Below are 15,876 nucleotides of genomic sequence, written 5' to 3'. Positions count from 1 at the left end.
CTGTTGCAGGCACTGAGGCCCCAAGACTTCCAGAAGGGATTGGGGAGGCAAGCCATCCTGCCTCCCAGGTGCTGCCTGCCCCATCCTGCTTCCTGCAGGAGATGGGAGAGTAGATAAAGTATCCCTTGTGCCATCAAGTATCTCCTCAATTTTGTGAGTGTGTCAGTCATTCATTCGTGTCTGACTCTGCGACCCCATGGACTGTAGCTCACCAGGTTCTGTCCAAGGGATTCTCCAGGCAAGAGTACTGGAGTGGGTTGCCATTTCCGTCTCCATGCCCCTATGATTTTTGACTACCTCATGTAAGTGGACCGATTTATTTCAACTTACTCCATCTAAGTGGAACCAAGTAATTTCAGCTTATTCAGGACTCCTAGAGTTTAAGTTCAATCACATTTTTGGTCAGCTGAATTTCAACAAGGGTACCAAACAGTTAAACAGAAAAAGAATCATTTTTTCAACAACTGGTACTGGGAAAACTGAATATCCACACAGAAAAGAATCAAGTTCTTTTCCCTGCCTTGCCTCATATGCCCCCTCCTCTGAGCTGAGAGAGGTAGGTCTCTTTGTGGTCAGGTAAGGAAGCTTCTGTATAGTGGTCACAGTCAGATCATCTCTGAGGCTGGGCTGCCTACACCTAGTTCACCTGACTCCATCCTCTCCCATAGAGCCCTGCCTTTCCACAGAGGCAGGGCCCTGTTCACTGATCTGGGCCTCCATTCAGGGGCCAGGGTTAATAAAGCTTAATGCTCACAGCATAAGGCTAAGTGGCTGCCTGGGAAAAGCTACCCTCTTACTGAAGGAGTGGGCCCAGGCAACTAGGATGGGCAGGTGACCCTGCCCCAAGCCACAGCTGATTGAACCACGACTGCACACTGAACACAAGGAGAGCCTAACTGGCCTGCGCACAGTGGCCTCCATCGGAGAGGCTCTCCCCAATAGGCAGTGGCCTCAAGGGAGCACCAGGCCCTGCCCTGGCATGTGAACCACACATGGGCTGTCTTAGCACTCACTGACCATGTTCACGCTTGGCCAAGGTCTGTGGGACCACTACTGTGTGCCACTCTGGAGTTGGCAGAAGATACCCACTGACTCTGGGTGACTCTGGATTTCCCTAGGCTGGCGTTTTCCTCCACTGCCTCTAAAGTAGGGAGGGCCATCCTGGGTGTCCTAGTACTGAGGGCCCTGAGGCCTTGCCTTCCTGAAGACACGGATTCCCCCAAGTTACCTTCTGCTCCATCTTGACTTTGGCATGGTAAAAGGAGACAGAGTCAGGGCCCTCGGGCAGCATCGTCTGCTGCAGCTGGCTGAACCTGTCCTGGTCATCTTCTCCCTAGAAGAAGCCCAACTCAGCACAGACCCTTCACCTGGCATCGTCAGGATCCGCTCTGATGGGGCCTGTGGTGGGCATCAGGGCAGCCCCTCATTGGGCTGGCAAACCTCCACCAGGAGAGCTCACAGTCCTTCAACCCCAAGTTTCCCAGTGTCATCACAGATGCCTGTAACTGCCATCAGGATAGGATGAGCCACTCAAGAAGGTTGGCAGCAGCCCGTGGTGTTTTCTGGATCCTCATCCTCAAAAACAGGGGAGAGATCTGTACCTGCCCAGCTGCCTGGGGCAGCTGTAGGAAGGCCGGGAGCGGCCCGACCACTGCCATGCTTGTGGAGAGGCCAGGACAGGGAGCACTGCCCACTGCCCCGAGCTCGTCCACCATTCCCACTCCTGCCCTTTGCCACTCACCAGAGACACAATCTTGCTGAGAGGCATCATGCCTGGCCGGATGCTGCTGCCCGGCTTCAGTGCCATCTGCAGGTCCTCGGGGACGAAGAAGGACTCATTGTACCAGATGTCAAATTCTGCAGGGAGATGCAGAGAGAGCATTGTGAGAGTGGGGAGTCCTGAGGAAGCAGGTCAAGGCTATATGTGTCTGTCTTGTGCCTGTGACAGGCTTGCCCGCTGTTCACTTCCTGCTCCCAGGTCTCAACCTTTCCCATCTCCATTTCCTGCCCTCAGAGTCCTGGAAACACATCTAAAGCCCCATTCCCCTGCCTCTGCCACAGAGAAGTTCTGAAGCCACTTCTAGAATCCAGGCTGTGGCCCTGCCCTGAGCCTCCTGGAACCCCAGGTGGCTGGCCAACCTCCCCAAATGGCACACCCGTGAGCAGGCGATGTCGACACTGGTCCACCAGGTGCTGGCAGTACTGGATCTCAGCCCTGAGGTCACGGAGGTCCTGATACTCCGTCCGGTACTGCTTTTTGAGGTCTTTGAGCTTCAGGATAAGCAGAAATTCCTCCTCATCAATGATCATCAGCCCTTTGTTCTCATACTCACCTGCAAGGGGATGGAGGAGGTCAGGGAATGAGGGGCCCACCTGGGGTGCGGGGAGGAAGGTGGTCAGAAAGAGGGGGCAGTGCTGGTAAAGCACGAACACAGGGGCGAGGGGAAGGGCTGGCAGTGCCGCGAGGAGGTGGGCAAAGCATGAGAAGGCTGGGCTACCAGGAGAGGGAGCTCAGGTCAGGGGACCACACGGCATTTTTAGGACCAACAGGAGAGGCAAGTAGAGGAAATGGTACACATGGCCTACATTCCATGGTTATTTTAATCTTAAACTCCATTAACCAGAATATCCAGTAGATACCTCTATTATAGAGGTGTTTATCTTTTTCATAAGTTATATAAACAAGCTCCCATGACTGGCTAGTACCACAAGGCAGTTGGGCAAGGTTCCTTATTAACAGTAGATGTAAACCCAAATTTCAAATTGTCTTCTTAATTTCAGCATTCACCAGCTACCTTGTTAGAAGGCATCAGACATCTGTATTGTGTCTGGTGGCTGGCAGAGGGCTCAGGAGGGAGGGATCAGTCATCCTATGAGTCGTCATCTCCACTCATGGTCTCTTTACACAGTCCTTTTTAAGGTCTGTCAGTTTGATGAGGGTTGGTGGGTTAAGACAGAATTATCTGTGGAGCCACTCACCTGGTCTACTGCCTGTAGCACTTGAAAGTTCAGCACAGGCATCCTGTCAATACCCAAGCCCAGGTTCCTGGAGAGTTAGTCCTGTGTGTGGCCAGGGTGCATGAGGCAGTCCCCAGTAGCTGGGGAAGGCATTAGCACTTCTGCTGATGTTTACAGTAGGGATGTGAGGCACATGAAGTGTCACTGACAACATTCGTGGAGAGGCAAGGGCTCCAATTCAAGGTGTCTGCAGTGGGGAGGCCAGAGTTGCCCTCACCTTCACTGCAGAGCAACCTGATCAGCGGGCTGTGGGCCAGTCCCAATGTGGTTACTTGATAGACAGAAATCTGTCCTTTTTTTTTTTTGAGCTGTACCATGGGGAATGTAGGATCTTAGTTCCCTGACCAGGGATCAAACCCACTTATCCTGCATTGGAAGCACCGAAGGACCACTGGACTGCCAGGAAAGGCCCCAAAATCCATCACAGAGTAGAGACTTTACAGCACTCTGTTGAGATAGGGAGTGATAACATCTCTTATACTTCCCAGAGGTTCTCCGATTATCTCCAAAGAAAAAAATTTCTAAGAATTGAACTTAAGAGGATTTTCATTTTTCTTTCATGGAAGACATGTCTCATGTCTAATGGTCCCAAATTAAATGACCACTCTGGGCTGACAAGTGGCTGCCAGTCAAGGTACCTAGCAGGTATTTTAAAAAATGAACTACTTAATCTGTTCCCTTAAGATAAAGTTATTTTACTTGGTATTTTACCAACCTATGGGAAAACAACTGCTTGGGGGGTAGGGAAGGGCAAAAATGTTTTCTGATATTCATAAAATTTTAACTATTTAAAAATACTGTTTATTTTTTTTTCTTCCCATTCTTTAAAAATATACATTTTTCAGGCATATTGAGGAGTAAGTGATATATCAGCATAATATGCATATGATTTAAAATATGTGAATATATAATAAGAGGTTGCATATTCAAAGACCTGGAGGAGGGCGTGGCAACCCACTCCAGTATTCTTGCCTGGAGAATCCCCATGGATAGAGGAGCCTGGCGGACTACACACAATCCATGGGGTTGCAAAGAGTCAGACACGACTGAGCGACTAAGCACATATTCAAAGAAGGTGTGGGCAGAGGGACAAAGAAGGACTCTGGCTCCCCAAGGCTGACCAAAGCCAAGTGATGCCCCAGGGATGAAGGCTGCACCTCGGCATCCCCTGCGGCTTCCCTTCCAACTCGGTTCTCCAGTGCCCACGGCCGCCCATCCCAAGCAGGATGACTGAGATCCCACTGTCCCCCAACTACCTTCTCGGTACACTCACCTTGCTTCTCTCGTAGTGACTTCTGTAAATTGAGTGCCTCCATGGTCATGTCGATCTCCTGCTTGATGGCATTGATGCGCTGTGTGGTCTCGCTGGCCCTTTTCCTCCGCTCGTTCAAGATGGATTTGTTTTCTTTGAAGATGCGGTTGATCTCACTACCCCGCTCATTCTTAAAGTCCTCAAAGGCCACAGGCTTGGCGGGTGGGGTGCTGGGCCTGAAGATGGAGAGGGAGATGAAGGGAGAAAAGGGGCAGCTGTCTTGGAGCCACCGGGCACTTCACATTTCTTCCCTGGGGCTTCTGTGAGCTGGAGGTCAGAATTCCTGGGCACCACCAACCCTAGATGGGAGGTAAACTGTATAGGAATCATTCTCTCATCTCTGTTTTATTCAGCCCATTGCAGAAAATGGAAATAAGAAAAACAAAACAAAATACCACTCATTACCTACTGGCAACCACACTTTAATGTATCTCCTTCAGGAATTTATTTGATAAGTTTTTTAATATTTGGATCATGCAGTATATGTAATTCTGCATCCTTTTTCACAGAAGCATTCTTTCATGCTATTAAAAACTCTTTGAGAATTCTAGTTATTAACTAGATGTAAGATGAAGTGCTGGGTAGGTGAAAGTAGATTGTCTGCAACTTACTTTGAAATCCATAAAAAAAAAGATGGATGAAAAGATAGAAAGACATATGATGAAATACTATAGTAACAGTACAATCAAGAGGGTGTTCACTATACAGATCTTTCAACTTCTCTGAATGTTTGGAAATGTTTACAAGCTGGAGAAAAATTCTTCATGTACATCTTTGTACATTTCAAGGGCAGAGAGAATCATTCACTTGGTGCCCTTTGCCTAATGTTGACTATTGAAGGTGTTACCAAAAAAATTTTCCTTTCGCTTTTAAAATTAATGCCACAATCTTTTTATATAAATTTTTGTCTAAATCTCTGATTATTTCCTCAGGACAGATTGGTAAAAACTCAATTATTGACTGACCGGGGAGAGGAAGTGGGTGGCTGGAGGAAGGGTCTCATACTTGAGAATTTTGTGTCTTTTGAATACACTACTTACCCATGATGTGCAAATTTAATTATGTAAATAATTGCTATTTTGAGGGTCTAAAATGATTTCGTGTATAACCGCATCTTGGGTGACTCCTGAGGTTGAACCAATCTGCACTTGTATAAGCCACCATGTTTCTTCTTTGGGGACTGTGCTCCTAGTCTTTGCCTGTTACCCCTGTTTTATTTCTTTTCTATCTGCAGGTGCTCTTTCCATGTCATACTCTGGTTTTGTATGATCTGGTGCAGGAGCTAGCATTAGATGGTCACCTGAGTGGGCGTAATTCCTCCTTTGGGGAGTCAGAGGCCAGGGGCTCAGTATTGGAGGTCTCCCGGTCCCGCACAAGCATGTCTTTGACATCCCCATCCTTGGAGGACACGGTCACCTGGGTCTTGGAGGTGGAAACATCCAAGTCCTTGCCACTCAGAGGGCTGCTGGCACCCTCCTTTCTTGCTGAGGAGCTGGAAGAAGGGAGGGAGACCCTGGGCTCAGTGTCTCTGGCGCTGAGGGGTGTAATCTTGCTCAACACTCCTACACCAGAATCCCATCCCACTCAGCTCCTGTCTTAACACACACCTAGGCCAAAGGGTGAAGAGTACAGCCCTAAGCCATGCACATGGGGAGGAGGAGGGGAGCATTTATCTCCCTTTTATCAAAACAAGAGGTCCTCCCTCAGCCGTCTTGGCAGGAGAAACCTGGGAGGAGCGGGTAGTCCCCAGTTTGGAAACATGAGGACCTTGGGGTGGGCCACAGGCTCTAAGGAGCATCCTGGCTGCTGAGGCAGGAGTCACACAGGCACCCCTGGGAAGGAAAGCAGAGCCCTCACCCTGGGCGCGTCTGTCTGAAGACCAGCAGTAAAGACAGACACGTCTGCGCCACTGCTCTGACCAGTCCACGACCTGCTCGCCCCCCTACATCAGTGCCCACAGCAGCTCCCGGGAAAAGAGCCATCGTCCCTCTCCACGTGATGGTGCCCAGGGCCCTCCCTCCCGAGAGGCACATGAGAGCAGGGCTGAACTGAAGGAAGGATGTCCATGGCTCCCTCCATGACTGTTTCCTTCTGTTCTTCTTGCAACAGGTATGGCTTGGGGACCAAGCTCGATCTACCTGTCACACTGATTACCTGACAGCAAGACAGAGAGGGTGGGGGTGTGACCGCCTTGCCTGAAGAGGCAGGAGGAGGCCAGGACATCCTGCTACCTGATGACAGTGCTGCATGTGACAGTTTTCTACCATCAGCTTTGACCCATGTCCTTTCACAAGTAAAAGGTAATAATGGTAATAACATGTTGGTATTGAGGTCTTCCAGGGACGGGGACTGCGTTGACTCACTTACCCTCAAAACCACCCCAGTGACTGATGCTATTATTATTATTATTCCCACTTAGGGGGAGGAAACCAAGGCAGAGAAGCTCTCATGACTCACAGAAGGTGACCCTCTTGGGTGAGAGAAGTACACAGCAGGGAGGTGAGCCCGGGAGTTACCCTCAGAGTGGGGGCTTTGTCCACCACAACACAGCACTTCCTAGAGAGGCTGGCTCATTAAGGGAACCTTGACACTCCTCCCACCCTGCACCCACAAATGTGTCTTGCCTGCAAGGTAAGCTGGGGTTTTTAGGTGACATGGGTGCCAATTAGCTGGGTCACAGAAGGAACGTGGTGGTGGGGTGGGTTTCCATGTGAAGTACCGGAGGGCGAGTGGCAGCCCAGCTTCTCATTTCCACTCTACCACTCCTCAGCAGTGTGACCTTGGAATGACCTCCCCTCTCTGAGCCTTGGTTTCCTCATTAGTAAACTGGAGACGTGAACTCCCACCTCACAGAACTGCTGTGAGCATAACAGATGAGCAGTCCCAGCCTGGGCCCCACAGACGCTGTTAGTATTGGCAGGGGTGACATCCATTGTGACCACCCCACCCCCATCACTAAGACCAGGGGAAGGGAGGGACAGCTGTGTCCTCCCCTTCACCAGCCAAGGAGGGCAAGGTGCTGATCAGCAGGAGCAGCAGGAAAGTCACTCACCTGAGCTGCTCTTTAAACATCTTCTTGGACTTGGATTTCTTCCCGGGTTTGGTGGAGAAAGGGGCGACTCCGAGTCCGAAGCCTTGTCCGTCAGTCTCGCCCACTAGGTGGCCGTCAGCGTCCATAAGCCCTGCCTGGACAGAGGCCAGTCACAGGTCTGCAGGTCAGATCAAGTGTTCAGGCCCCTGGGGGACCCAGGTGTATATGGACCAAAGGTGGACATGTTCATCCCACACACCGAGATGTGGCTCCTGCGGATGTCACTTCAGGCTGTCCCCACGTCAGCTGTCTCTGACCACCCCACCAAACATCCACTTTCTACACCAGCTGTTCTCATAGCTGGGTATCTCATCCATACTCTGAGACTCCTGAGGCCCATTTCCAACCTAACTGTAGGAACTGTCTTGTTTGCTGCTGGGCACATCTCCAATTTATGGAGATCATTTTGAATTCATACGTGGTTGACTCTTGCATGGGTCACTCTGTGCTCATGCTGGTGTTAACCTTTACCTGTTACAACCCTAGATCTGCTTTAATGCAGGACACTCGCTGCCTCTGGCAAGATCTGGCAATGCGAAACTGATGTGAGTCTTGTCGGCAAGAGGCAGTTGTGCTTACCTTCTGGACAGCAGAGATGGCTGCAAAGTCATTCTTGTCTATGAGGGTGTACTTCCTGCGCAAAGCAGACTCCACTTCCTGTTCCTGTTGGCTTGGGAGACAGTGAAAGAACCCCTCGCACCTGGGACAAGCTGAGTCCACTGGGGCAAGCACCAAGTTCTGGAGTTAGAAGTTGTTTGTGTGTGGCCCCTCATCGTGAACCAGACCAGACAAAACGCTTGTTTCCCGCTCCCCATGCCCCAATGCATGTACCCACTGTCCAGTCCCAAATCTGCAGGCACACCCTATGTGCCAAGGACAGCTGCTCTAAGGTGACCTTTGACAAGGACCCCCAGCCTGCATCATGCATCCCCATGTGTCTCTAACAGGCCCTTCGGAATCACGTGCCCAGCTTCTGTGATACCACCCAGCATGAGCCAGTCAGGCTACAGGTATGTCTGTACCCCAGTAAACCACAAATCCCTCTTGAGGTGGGGAGGAGGGTGCCAGGAGCATCAAAATGCCCTGCACTGGCCACATAAAGACCTCCTGTCCAGTGAACAAACTCAGGAAACCAGGGACTGCCTCCTTTCTGCGTAGCCCTCGAAAGGGGGGCTGTCCTCCCCACTTCCAGGGAAGGGAAGGTTAGGAGGACCTGAGAGCTCAGAGGCAGACTGCTGGGGTCACCCGGGGCCGCCATACCCAGAGGCCTCTGATCCGGCTCCTCGCACACCAGACAGAAGGCAGAGCACCTGGAGGCTGGCACCCAGACCACGGGAAAGGAAAATGGCAGCCTGATGCAGGCATGGGTGGGTGTGGTGGGTCCCTTACCTCAGTACTACCCGGAACTGGTTGAACACCTCCTGGATCTGTCTGAGGTTGATTATCTGGAGAGACAAGAGCAAGGCAGAGGTTAGACCAAGGGCACCACGAGACTAAGGCCGTGTCTGTATAGAAACCAGGACCTCTTGGCTAAGCCTTGGACCATGTGTCTCAAGAAGGGGACATGTACCAACACCCTGTCAGCAAAGTGACAGTCAAGCCCTCCTCAAGAACAGAGAAACCCTTGATTAGTAGTTTGGAAACTATTTACTGAGGCTATAAAAAATCACCTTTTCTGACTGAAGATTTATATAAAATTTAAATGACTCTAGTTCTTGAAGGTACTAAGAAAACATCTAAATAAAATTAACTGTCCTCAGCTCTCTCCTGCTTCCAAAAGGATCCATTATGAACCGTTCTGTGTGCACAGACACATACACACACCTGTGGCTGAAGGAAGACCATCAGCCTCTCTTGACCCCATTGCCCTCTAGCATTAGCCTGGACGCCTCGGTCATTCTGGGGCTGCCCTTCCTAGGAAGACCAGAAGAGCCTGCCCCTCAGCTCTCCCAGGCCTGCCTCTGGCAGCTGCTCACAGTAACAGGCTGGACAAGGCTCTGTCCATGAGCCCCCTGATGAGAGGTCTGCCAGCCTGTGCTCTGAAAACAGAATGCCTCTTTCCCCCTGAGAGCCTTCCCTGTGTGGCTGCTCTATTCCTCCTTGGCCCACTCCAGCATGGGCCCTGGAGGGGTCTGCCTTGTAGACAACCAGCATGACCGTCATCCTTTAATGCCCTCCCTCTGCCTGCCACAGACAAGCCCCTGAGGTGCTGCATCTCAGTTCATCTCGGCTCGGTTTCCCTCCCCACGATACAGGTCAGGCCACCAGAGTACACGAGCTTGAGCATTTTCCTGAGGCCACTCAAGCAGGGAGACTGCTGAGCTCTGAGATTTGACCCAGAGCAGCTTGGCTCTAGGATCTGTACTGGTGGCCCAGTGATGGACCACCCCCACTGGGTTCAAGGCTTGGACCACCTCCCGCGTGTTCGAGGCTTGGACCACCTCCCCTGCGTTCAAGGCTGTGGGCCACTCTGTGGGGCACCCACAGCCTTGCGACCCTAAACATGGATGCTGAGGCCTCAGTGGGCTGAAGGGCCCTGAGGGCAGGAGTCCAGCATCACCTACCCTGTACCCCCTGCACCCTCTCAGTGAGGTTCCCAGGCTAGCACAGCATACATCACGGTATGGTCGGGAGACAGAGGCCCGGGCCAGCCGGACATGGTGGTCCTGAGGGGCTCCTTACGTCAATCTCTTCCAGCGTTCCCTCCAGGTACCTTCGCACCTGGGAGTTGATCTCAGCAATCTGGATTTCATCCATAGGGTCATAGTTCACGAGGGTACGGTTGGCCTTGGAGAAGGAAAAGGAACGTACTGTTAAGCTCCAAGCGCCCGAGCCCAAGCAGGGTGGCAGGGACCATTCTGAGGACCAAAGTGGGGAGGTTGGGCAGAGAGCCTGGCTGCCCAAGCCACTCCACTCCCTTTGTCACCATGTCCTGGTAGGGAGGGCCTGACTCACAGGCCAGGTGGTCAGGTCAGCACAGGACAACCAGTGGGGCAGGGAAGGAAAGGCTGCCAGACAAGGGCCTGCTCCTCCAAGCCAGGGGGCTCTGCTGGCTGAGTCTCAGCAGACTGTGGGATGAGGGCCACAGGAGGAGGGGGCACCTCTGCCCTGAGACCCTCTGGACCATGAGCATCAGCTCAGACCTGCACTGGAGGTCTCCTGCTCCCCACCCCTACCTTCCGGCTCCCTGCTGCCTCTAATAACCATCCAGCCTGTCCACCTCCCTGACTTTGAGCCTTCCTCAGGCTGTCTGCCTCTGTACCCCCATCTTCCAGGCCTGTGGCCCCTGCCCTTCATCCCCCTGCCTACTGCCTGGCTCTGCTCCCTGACCATCTGACAGCCCTGCCCACATCTTGTTCTTCCAGGGTCTCTGCCCAACAGATATCCCTGTTCCCCCAGTCCCGCTGTCTACTCAGCCCCTGACCCACATGGCCCCCTGTCCACCCAGGCCCTCTGCTCACCCAGCCCACCCTCTGATCCATCCCTGCCCTGACCCACTACCCCCTCCCACCTAGTCCTTCTGCCCACTTGGTACCCTGACCCCAGTCCCTCTAGTATTCCACCCACTACCTCTAGCCCCTTACCAGGCTGTCATGGATTGCTAGTTCCTGCTTGAGCAGTGCTAGCTCCTTCTCCAGGTTCTTGACCATTCTCTGCCAGGGAAGCATATGGGGGGGGCAGGTAGCAAGGAGGACAGTCAGAGAAGCCACTTATAATTCCCCACCCTGTCCCTAGACATCCTGGCCCTTGCAGGTAATCCATGGAATGTGATCTCAACATTTGGACGATTCCCTCCCAGCTGGTGACTTTTCCCCAACTGGGTGAGTTTAGGGTTTGAAGGAGTTTCAGCAGTTCTCTGTCTTTTGCCTCTTACTTGCAGGGGAGACTGAGAACAGCGTGAATATGGGCACCACTAGGACCACCCTAAAGCCCGACTCCAGGAGCTCCAGCATACTTCAGTCCACCAGAGTCACCACCTTCTCTGTGCAGCCTGTGCCTCCAGGATGCTGTCATCCTCATCCTCTCCAGCCACTGCACAAAGCATCACCATTCCCCACTGACAGGTATGCCACCTCCATTTATTGCTGCTGTAAACAATGCTGCAGAACACCTTTGCTCTTAACATCTTTGTGTAGGATAACAGTGACCTATGCGCTGTGTGATCTGCCCCATTACTCCTTGCCTAGGCTTCTGCCCCTGCTCACGCCACTCCCACCAAATAAGCACATTTCTGCCTCTCTGCTGCCTGTCCCCTCTGCCTGGGACACTCTTCTCCCAGGTATTCGCATAGCTCACCTCCCTCAAGTCTCTGTTCAAACACTTGTAAATTAGGCGCCCCTCAGTTACCCCCTGTAAAACTGCAATCCCCTCCCACTCTCACACCACTCTTTTTAAAAATCTTGCTCTAGTTTTTTTTCATAGAACATACCCTAGAGCAGTGCTAACAGAACTTGCTGTAATGATGGAAAGGTTCTGTTTGTGCCACGAGCCACATAAAGCTATTGAACACTTACAATGTGACTAGTGGGACAGAGGAAGTGAATTTTTTTTTAATTCTATTTTCTTTTACCGATTTCAGGGCAGTTCCTTGGAGGTCCCGTGGTTAAGACCCTGCACTTTCACTGCCGGGAGTATGGGTTTGATCTCTGGTTGGGGAACTAGTATCCCTATGGCATGAGGTGTGACCAAGAAAGATTTTTTGTTTTGACTGATTTCAGAAGCCATGTGTGAGTAGTGGCTACTGTATTGGACAGTGAAGCTCTAGAACCTAATCTTAAGTTTTAAGAAAAATTATATACATTTAAGGTGTACAACATATGATGTTTTGATATACATGTACATGGTGAAATGACTACTATAGTCAAGCTAATTAACATATCCACCAGTTACCATTTTTTGTGTATGTGGTACAGCTTCTGAGATCTACTTCCCTTGCAAATTTTCAGTATACAGCACACTACTATTAACTATATTCACCATGCTGTATGTTAGATCCCCGGAACCCATTCATCTTAGAACTAAAAATATGTACAATTTGACCCACATCTCCCATATCTCAGCCTGCCTGCTTCCACTCCTGGTAACCACTGCTCTGCTTTCTGCTTCTGTGAATTTGACTTTGTTAGGTTCCACATATAAGTGAGATCATGCAGTGTTTTTCTTTGTGTGTGTGGCTTATTTCACTTAGCACAATGTCCTCGAGGTTCATCCATGTTGTCACAAATGGAAGAATCTAGAACTGACTGATTTCTTATGTTTATTACATCTGTTTCTCCCATCTCTAGCGAACTGTCAGCTCTTCAAGACAGATTTGTGTTTCTGTTGGTCCCCTGACGTGTCCCAAGCGCTTCAAAAAGTGCCCAGCACATAGTAAGTACTCCATAAATTTTAGCTGAACGAATAAATGATACATTTCTAGAAGCAGAATTGCTTAGTCATTTTACATCTGATAGATACTGTCCTTGAGTCTTTCATATAAGAGGCCCAGGACTTCATGTTGAGAACCTTCAGTGTAAACAATAGTCTTCCTTTAGTTGTCAAAACGGAGAAGGCAATGGCACCCCACTCCAGTACTCTTGCCTGGAGAATCCCACAGACGGAGGAGCCTGGTAGGCTGCAGTCCATTGGGTCACTAAGAGTCGGACACGACTGAGCGATTTCACTTTCATGCATTGGAGAAGGAAATGGCAACCCACTCCAGTGTTCTTGCCTGGAGAATCCCAGGGACGGGGGAGCCTGGTGGGCTGCCGTCTATGGGGTCGCACAGAGTCAGACACGACTGAAGCGACTTAGCAGCAGCAGCAGCAGCAGTTGTCAAAAATGGCCACTAGAGGGAGCCCCTGACAGCTGGGTCTCAGGTTTAGATGTTTAGTCACTAAGTCATGTCTGACTCTTTTGCAACCCCATAGACCGTAGCCTGTCAGGGTCCTCTGTCCATCTGGTGACCAAAGCAGTGACCAGTCTGTAGCAAGGGGTCCTGGTGGCTCACTGGCACATCAGGGCACAAAGCCTGAACTCAAGACACACGACCAGGGTCCAAATTCTGACTCTGCCCCTCTGGGCAACCTCAAGATAGTCCTTCAGGTGGACTTCCTATGAAATGACTGAGGGAAGTCCTATGAGAAAGGACTAGTGGACAGCCTCTACTCATCTACATCCCCTCATCCCAGCTGAGGGATCTCAGTTCTAGAAAACGCACTCTACGCAGCCAGGGAAACTGGTTGAGCTGCTGGGGACCTGCAGCTCGATGACTCCTCCATCCAGTGTGGTGCAAGGAGCCAGGCTGAGACCTCTGGCCAGTCAGGTGATGGCAGAAACGGGCCATCTGCTGCCTTGGGTCACAGGCTCTGAGCTGCGCCCTGAGAGCGTGGAAGCCCCTTCTCTTACTGCCTGGCAGGCTTAGTGGCCCCTAACTGTCCTCCTCTACTGACTGACTGGAAAGAAACTGCCTAGAAACAGGGCTGGAACAGCAGACCCCACAGAACAGGGTCTGGCAGCACCTCCTGGTGGCCCAACTCCCTTATAAGACACAGGAGCATTTTCTGGATGGAAAAAAAAAATGCCTTGGAGACAGTACAGACCCCACATAAGTTCCTTGATGGTTAGGTGTTTCCGTTATAAATGTAATGAGGATAATTCAGAGAGTTCCGCTGAAGTTCACAGCAGGCTGGGAACAGCTCTCAGCCGAAGCAGTTGCCCTATTTTGACCTCACTGTAGCGTGTAAGTACATTTCTTCTTGGCAGACTAGGATACCCCAAGTCTTTCTGCTGTCTGTTTATACCCATGACTCACAACCCTTCCACCACCTCATGGAGTCACAGACATAGTGGGAGGGTCACTGGAGGTCTTCAGTCCAACTTCCTAGTTCACAAACGAATATCCTGAGGCTCAGACTCTGAGCAACTCACTGCAGAGAGCTGGTAGCAAAGGTGGATCAGGAACTCAGTCTCCCACCTTTCAGCCAACACCGCCAGCCAAGGAAATCGTACAGAAGCTATTCCAACCCCTTGAAAACAGGCATCAGTACTGAAAATGTTGCTGAAAACAACCTGGGAATACTGACTACAGTCCAGGAAAGGCGGCACTGAAATACTTTTCCAGATCTCTCTCAAGAACTCCTGCACAGAAAGGAAAAGGCTTATCATAAAGATTATAAACACATTCGCATTTGGTGACATGGCAACTTGGCTGTCCAGGACCAACAGTGCAGATTTCAGAACAGGAATTACATTAAAATGAAAGTCCTTGCCATCGGTGCAATGCCCACACAGCCAGGTTCACAGGTAGTAATGTGGTAGTCCTAAGCTAAGTGAATACCGAATAAGAAAATAAGAAAAATAAGAAAAGCTCCAACCTATAGAAAATAATGCCATGAAACTTTGGAAAGACCATGCTAAAATCTGACTTTTTAATAGCGTGCTGCTATACTGGCTACAGGTATTTTTTGTTTTTAAAAGAAATAAAACATTTAAGATAAATGTGAAGCCCCTGGACCCTACTCTGAGTCCATTCCCCACCCTGACATCCAGAGGGAACCTCCAGCTCAGTTTGGTCTTTTCACTTCCACACATTTTTTTCTTTGACTGCACGCACACGTATGCACTAAGAATAATCAGCATTGCTTTTTATGTTCTTTATACTTGGTATGAATGATAGATGCCACCATTTCAATCCCCAAGTTGTTTTCTCACTAGAGATTATCCATGCTCAAAGCTCAAGCTCTGGCTCCCTCCCTCCACAACCTACTTAGCTACTCTCCCGTTAAAGGCTATTAATTGTGTTCCTAACTTCACCATTGCAGTAAGCGGTGCAGCACTGTTTTCTGTAAGTCTATGTGCATACGTGAGAATGCCACTAGACTGTACACCTAGAAGTGACACTGCTGGTCTGCAGAACTCAGTGGACTGCTAACTAACATTTCCTAAACATTTACACCATGAGAGCACTGTGCTAAATGATTTCTACTCATTACCTTACTCTTCACAACATCTCTCTGAGGGTGGACTCTGTTTTTCTTCCCTTAGAAAGAACAAGTATCTCACTGAGGCTAGACAGCTGAGAGAACAGGCTACTGAACCAGGATAGCCCAATGCACGTGCCAGGACTCTTAGCTACAGTGCAGGTCATTCTCCAAGCAAGGTCCCAGAACAGCAGTCCTGGGAACACTTAGGAGAAATCTGAACCCTCAGCCCCACTCCAGACCGAGGGAATCAGGAACTCTGGGAACGAGTCCAGTGACCTGTGGTTCAATGAACCCTTGGGGTAATTCTCTAAGCTCTACTTCTTCCTCAACCTCCAAACCATGGTTTAGATACACAGAGCCCTGGGACTGTTATTTTCCTTCAGGATTTAGAGTCTGGAAAGTTTAGCTGATTTGTCATGGGTTTAGGGCACACACGTGCTCCTCTCCAATAACTATGATTGCATAAGCATCTTAAAGGAAAAGCAAATTAT

The 15,876-nt window shown here is 50.4% G+C and overlaps 1 protein-coding gene and 1 long non-coding RNA gene across 17 annotated transcripts in view; one reads left to right on the top strand and one right to left on the bottom strand.

Moving 5' to 3' along the window:
- The window catches only part of KIF9 (kinesin family member 9), a 35,079-nt gene that overhangs the window by 2,773 nt on the left and 16,430 nt on the right, over nt 1-15,876 (bottom strand). For 7 of the 14 annotated variants that reach the window (XR_014064238.1, XM_081525887.1, XM_081525881.1 and 4 more), the window contains 10 exons: nt 11,006-11,074; nt 10,104-10,208; nt 8,811-8,866; nt 8,001-8,091; nt 7,383-7,516; nt 5,631-5,822; nt 4,292-4,506; nt 2,157-2,333; nt 1,742-1,857; nt 1,229-1,333 (listed from right to left, as the gene is read on the bottom strand). Coding sequence is in view for 12 of the 14 variants with exons in the window: in XM_081525887.1 (XP_081382013.1) it covers nt 1,229-1,333; nt 1,742-1,857; nt 2,157-2,333; nt 4,292-4,506; nt 5,631-5,822; nt 7,383-7,516; nt 8,001-8,091; nt 8,811-8,866; nt 10,104-10,208; nt 11,006-11,074 (1,260 nt within the window). In the remaining 2 variants the exon portion in view is untranslated. Of the gene's footprint in view, nt 1-1,228; nt 1,334-1,741; nt 1,858-2,139; nt 2,334-4,291; nt 4,507-5,630; nt 5,823-7,382; nt 7,517-8,000; nt 8,092-8,810; nt 8,867-10,103; nt 10,209-11,005; nt 11,075-15,876 lie in introns of all 14 variants that reach the window. The other 7 variants (XM_081525883.1, XM_081525892.1, XM_081525885.1 and 4 more) reach the window with 4 other exon arrangements.
- LOC145520133 (uncharacterized) overlaps nt 1-15,876 on the top strand; it is a 57,551-nt gene that overhangs the window by 29,087 nt on the left and 12,588 nt on the right. Inside the window, exons 2-6 of one of the 3 annotated variants that reach the window (XR_014064243.1) lie at nt 6,440-6,630; nt 6,750-6,961; nt 8,369-8,431; nt 11,302-11,485; nt 12,707-12,791. This is a non-coding gene — a long non-coding RNA (uncharacterized LOC145520133). Of the gene's footprint in view, nt 1-6,439; nt 6,631-6,749; nt 6,962-7,315; nt 7,546-8,368; nt 8,432-11,301; nt 11,486-12,000; nt 12,149-12,706; nt 12,792-15,876 lie in introns of those variants that run through there. The other 2 variants (XR_014064244.1, XR_014064245.1) reach the window with 2 other exon arrangements.

The sequence above is a fragment of the Giraffa tippelskirchi genome, chromosome 9 (genome assembly GCF_054371585.1).
Source record: "Giraffa tippelskirchi isolate mGirTip1 chromosome 9, T2T-mGirTip1v1.2.pri, whole genome shotgun sequence".
Classification (NCBI taxonomy): domain Eukaryota; kingdom Metazoa; phylum Chordata; class Mammalia; order Artiodactyla; family Giraffidae; genus Giraffa; species Giraffa tippelskirchi.
The sequence above is the reverse complement of the archived record's forward strand: the minus strand, read 5'-3'. Positions and strand labels throughout refer to the sequence as shown.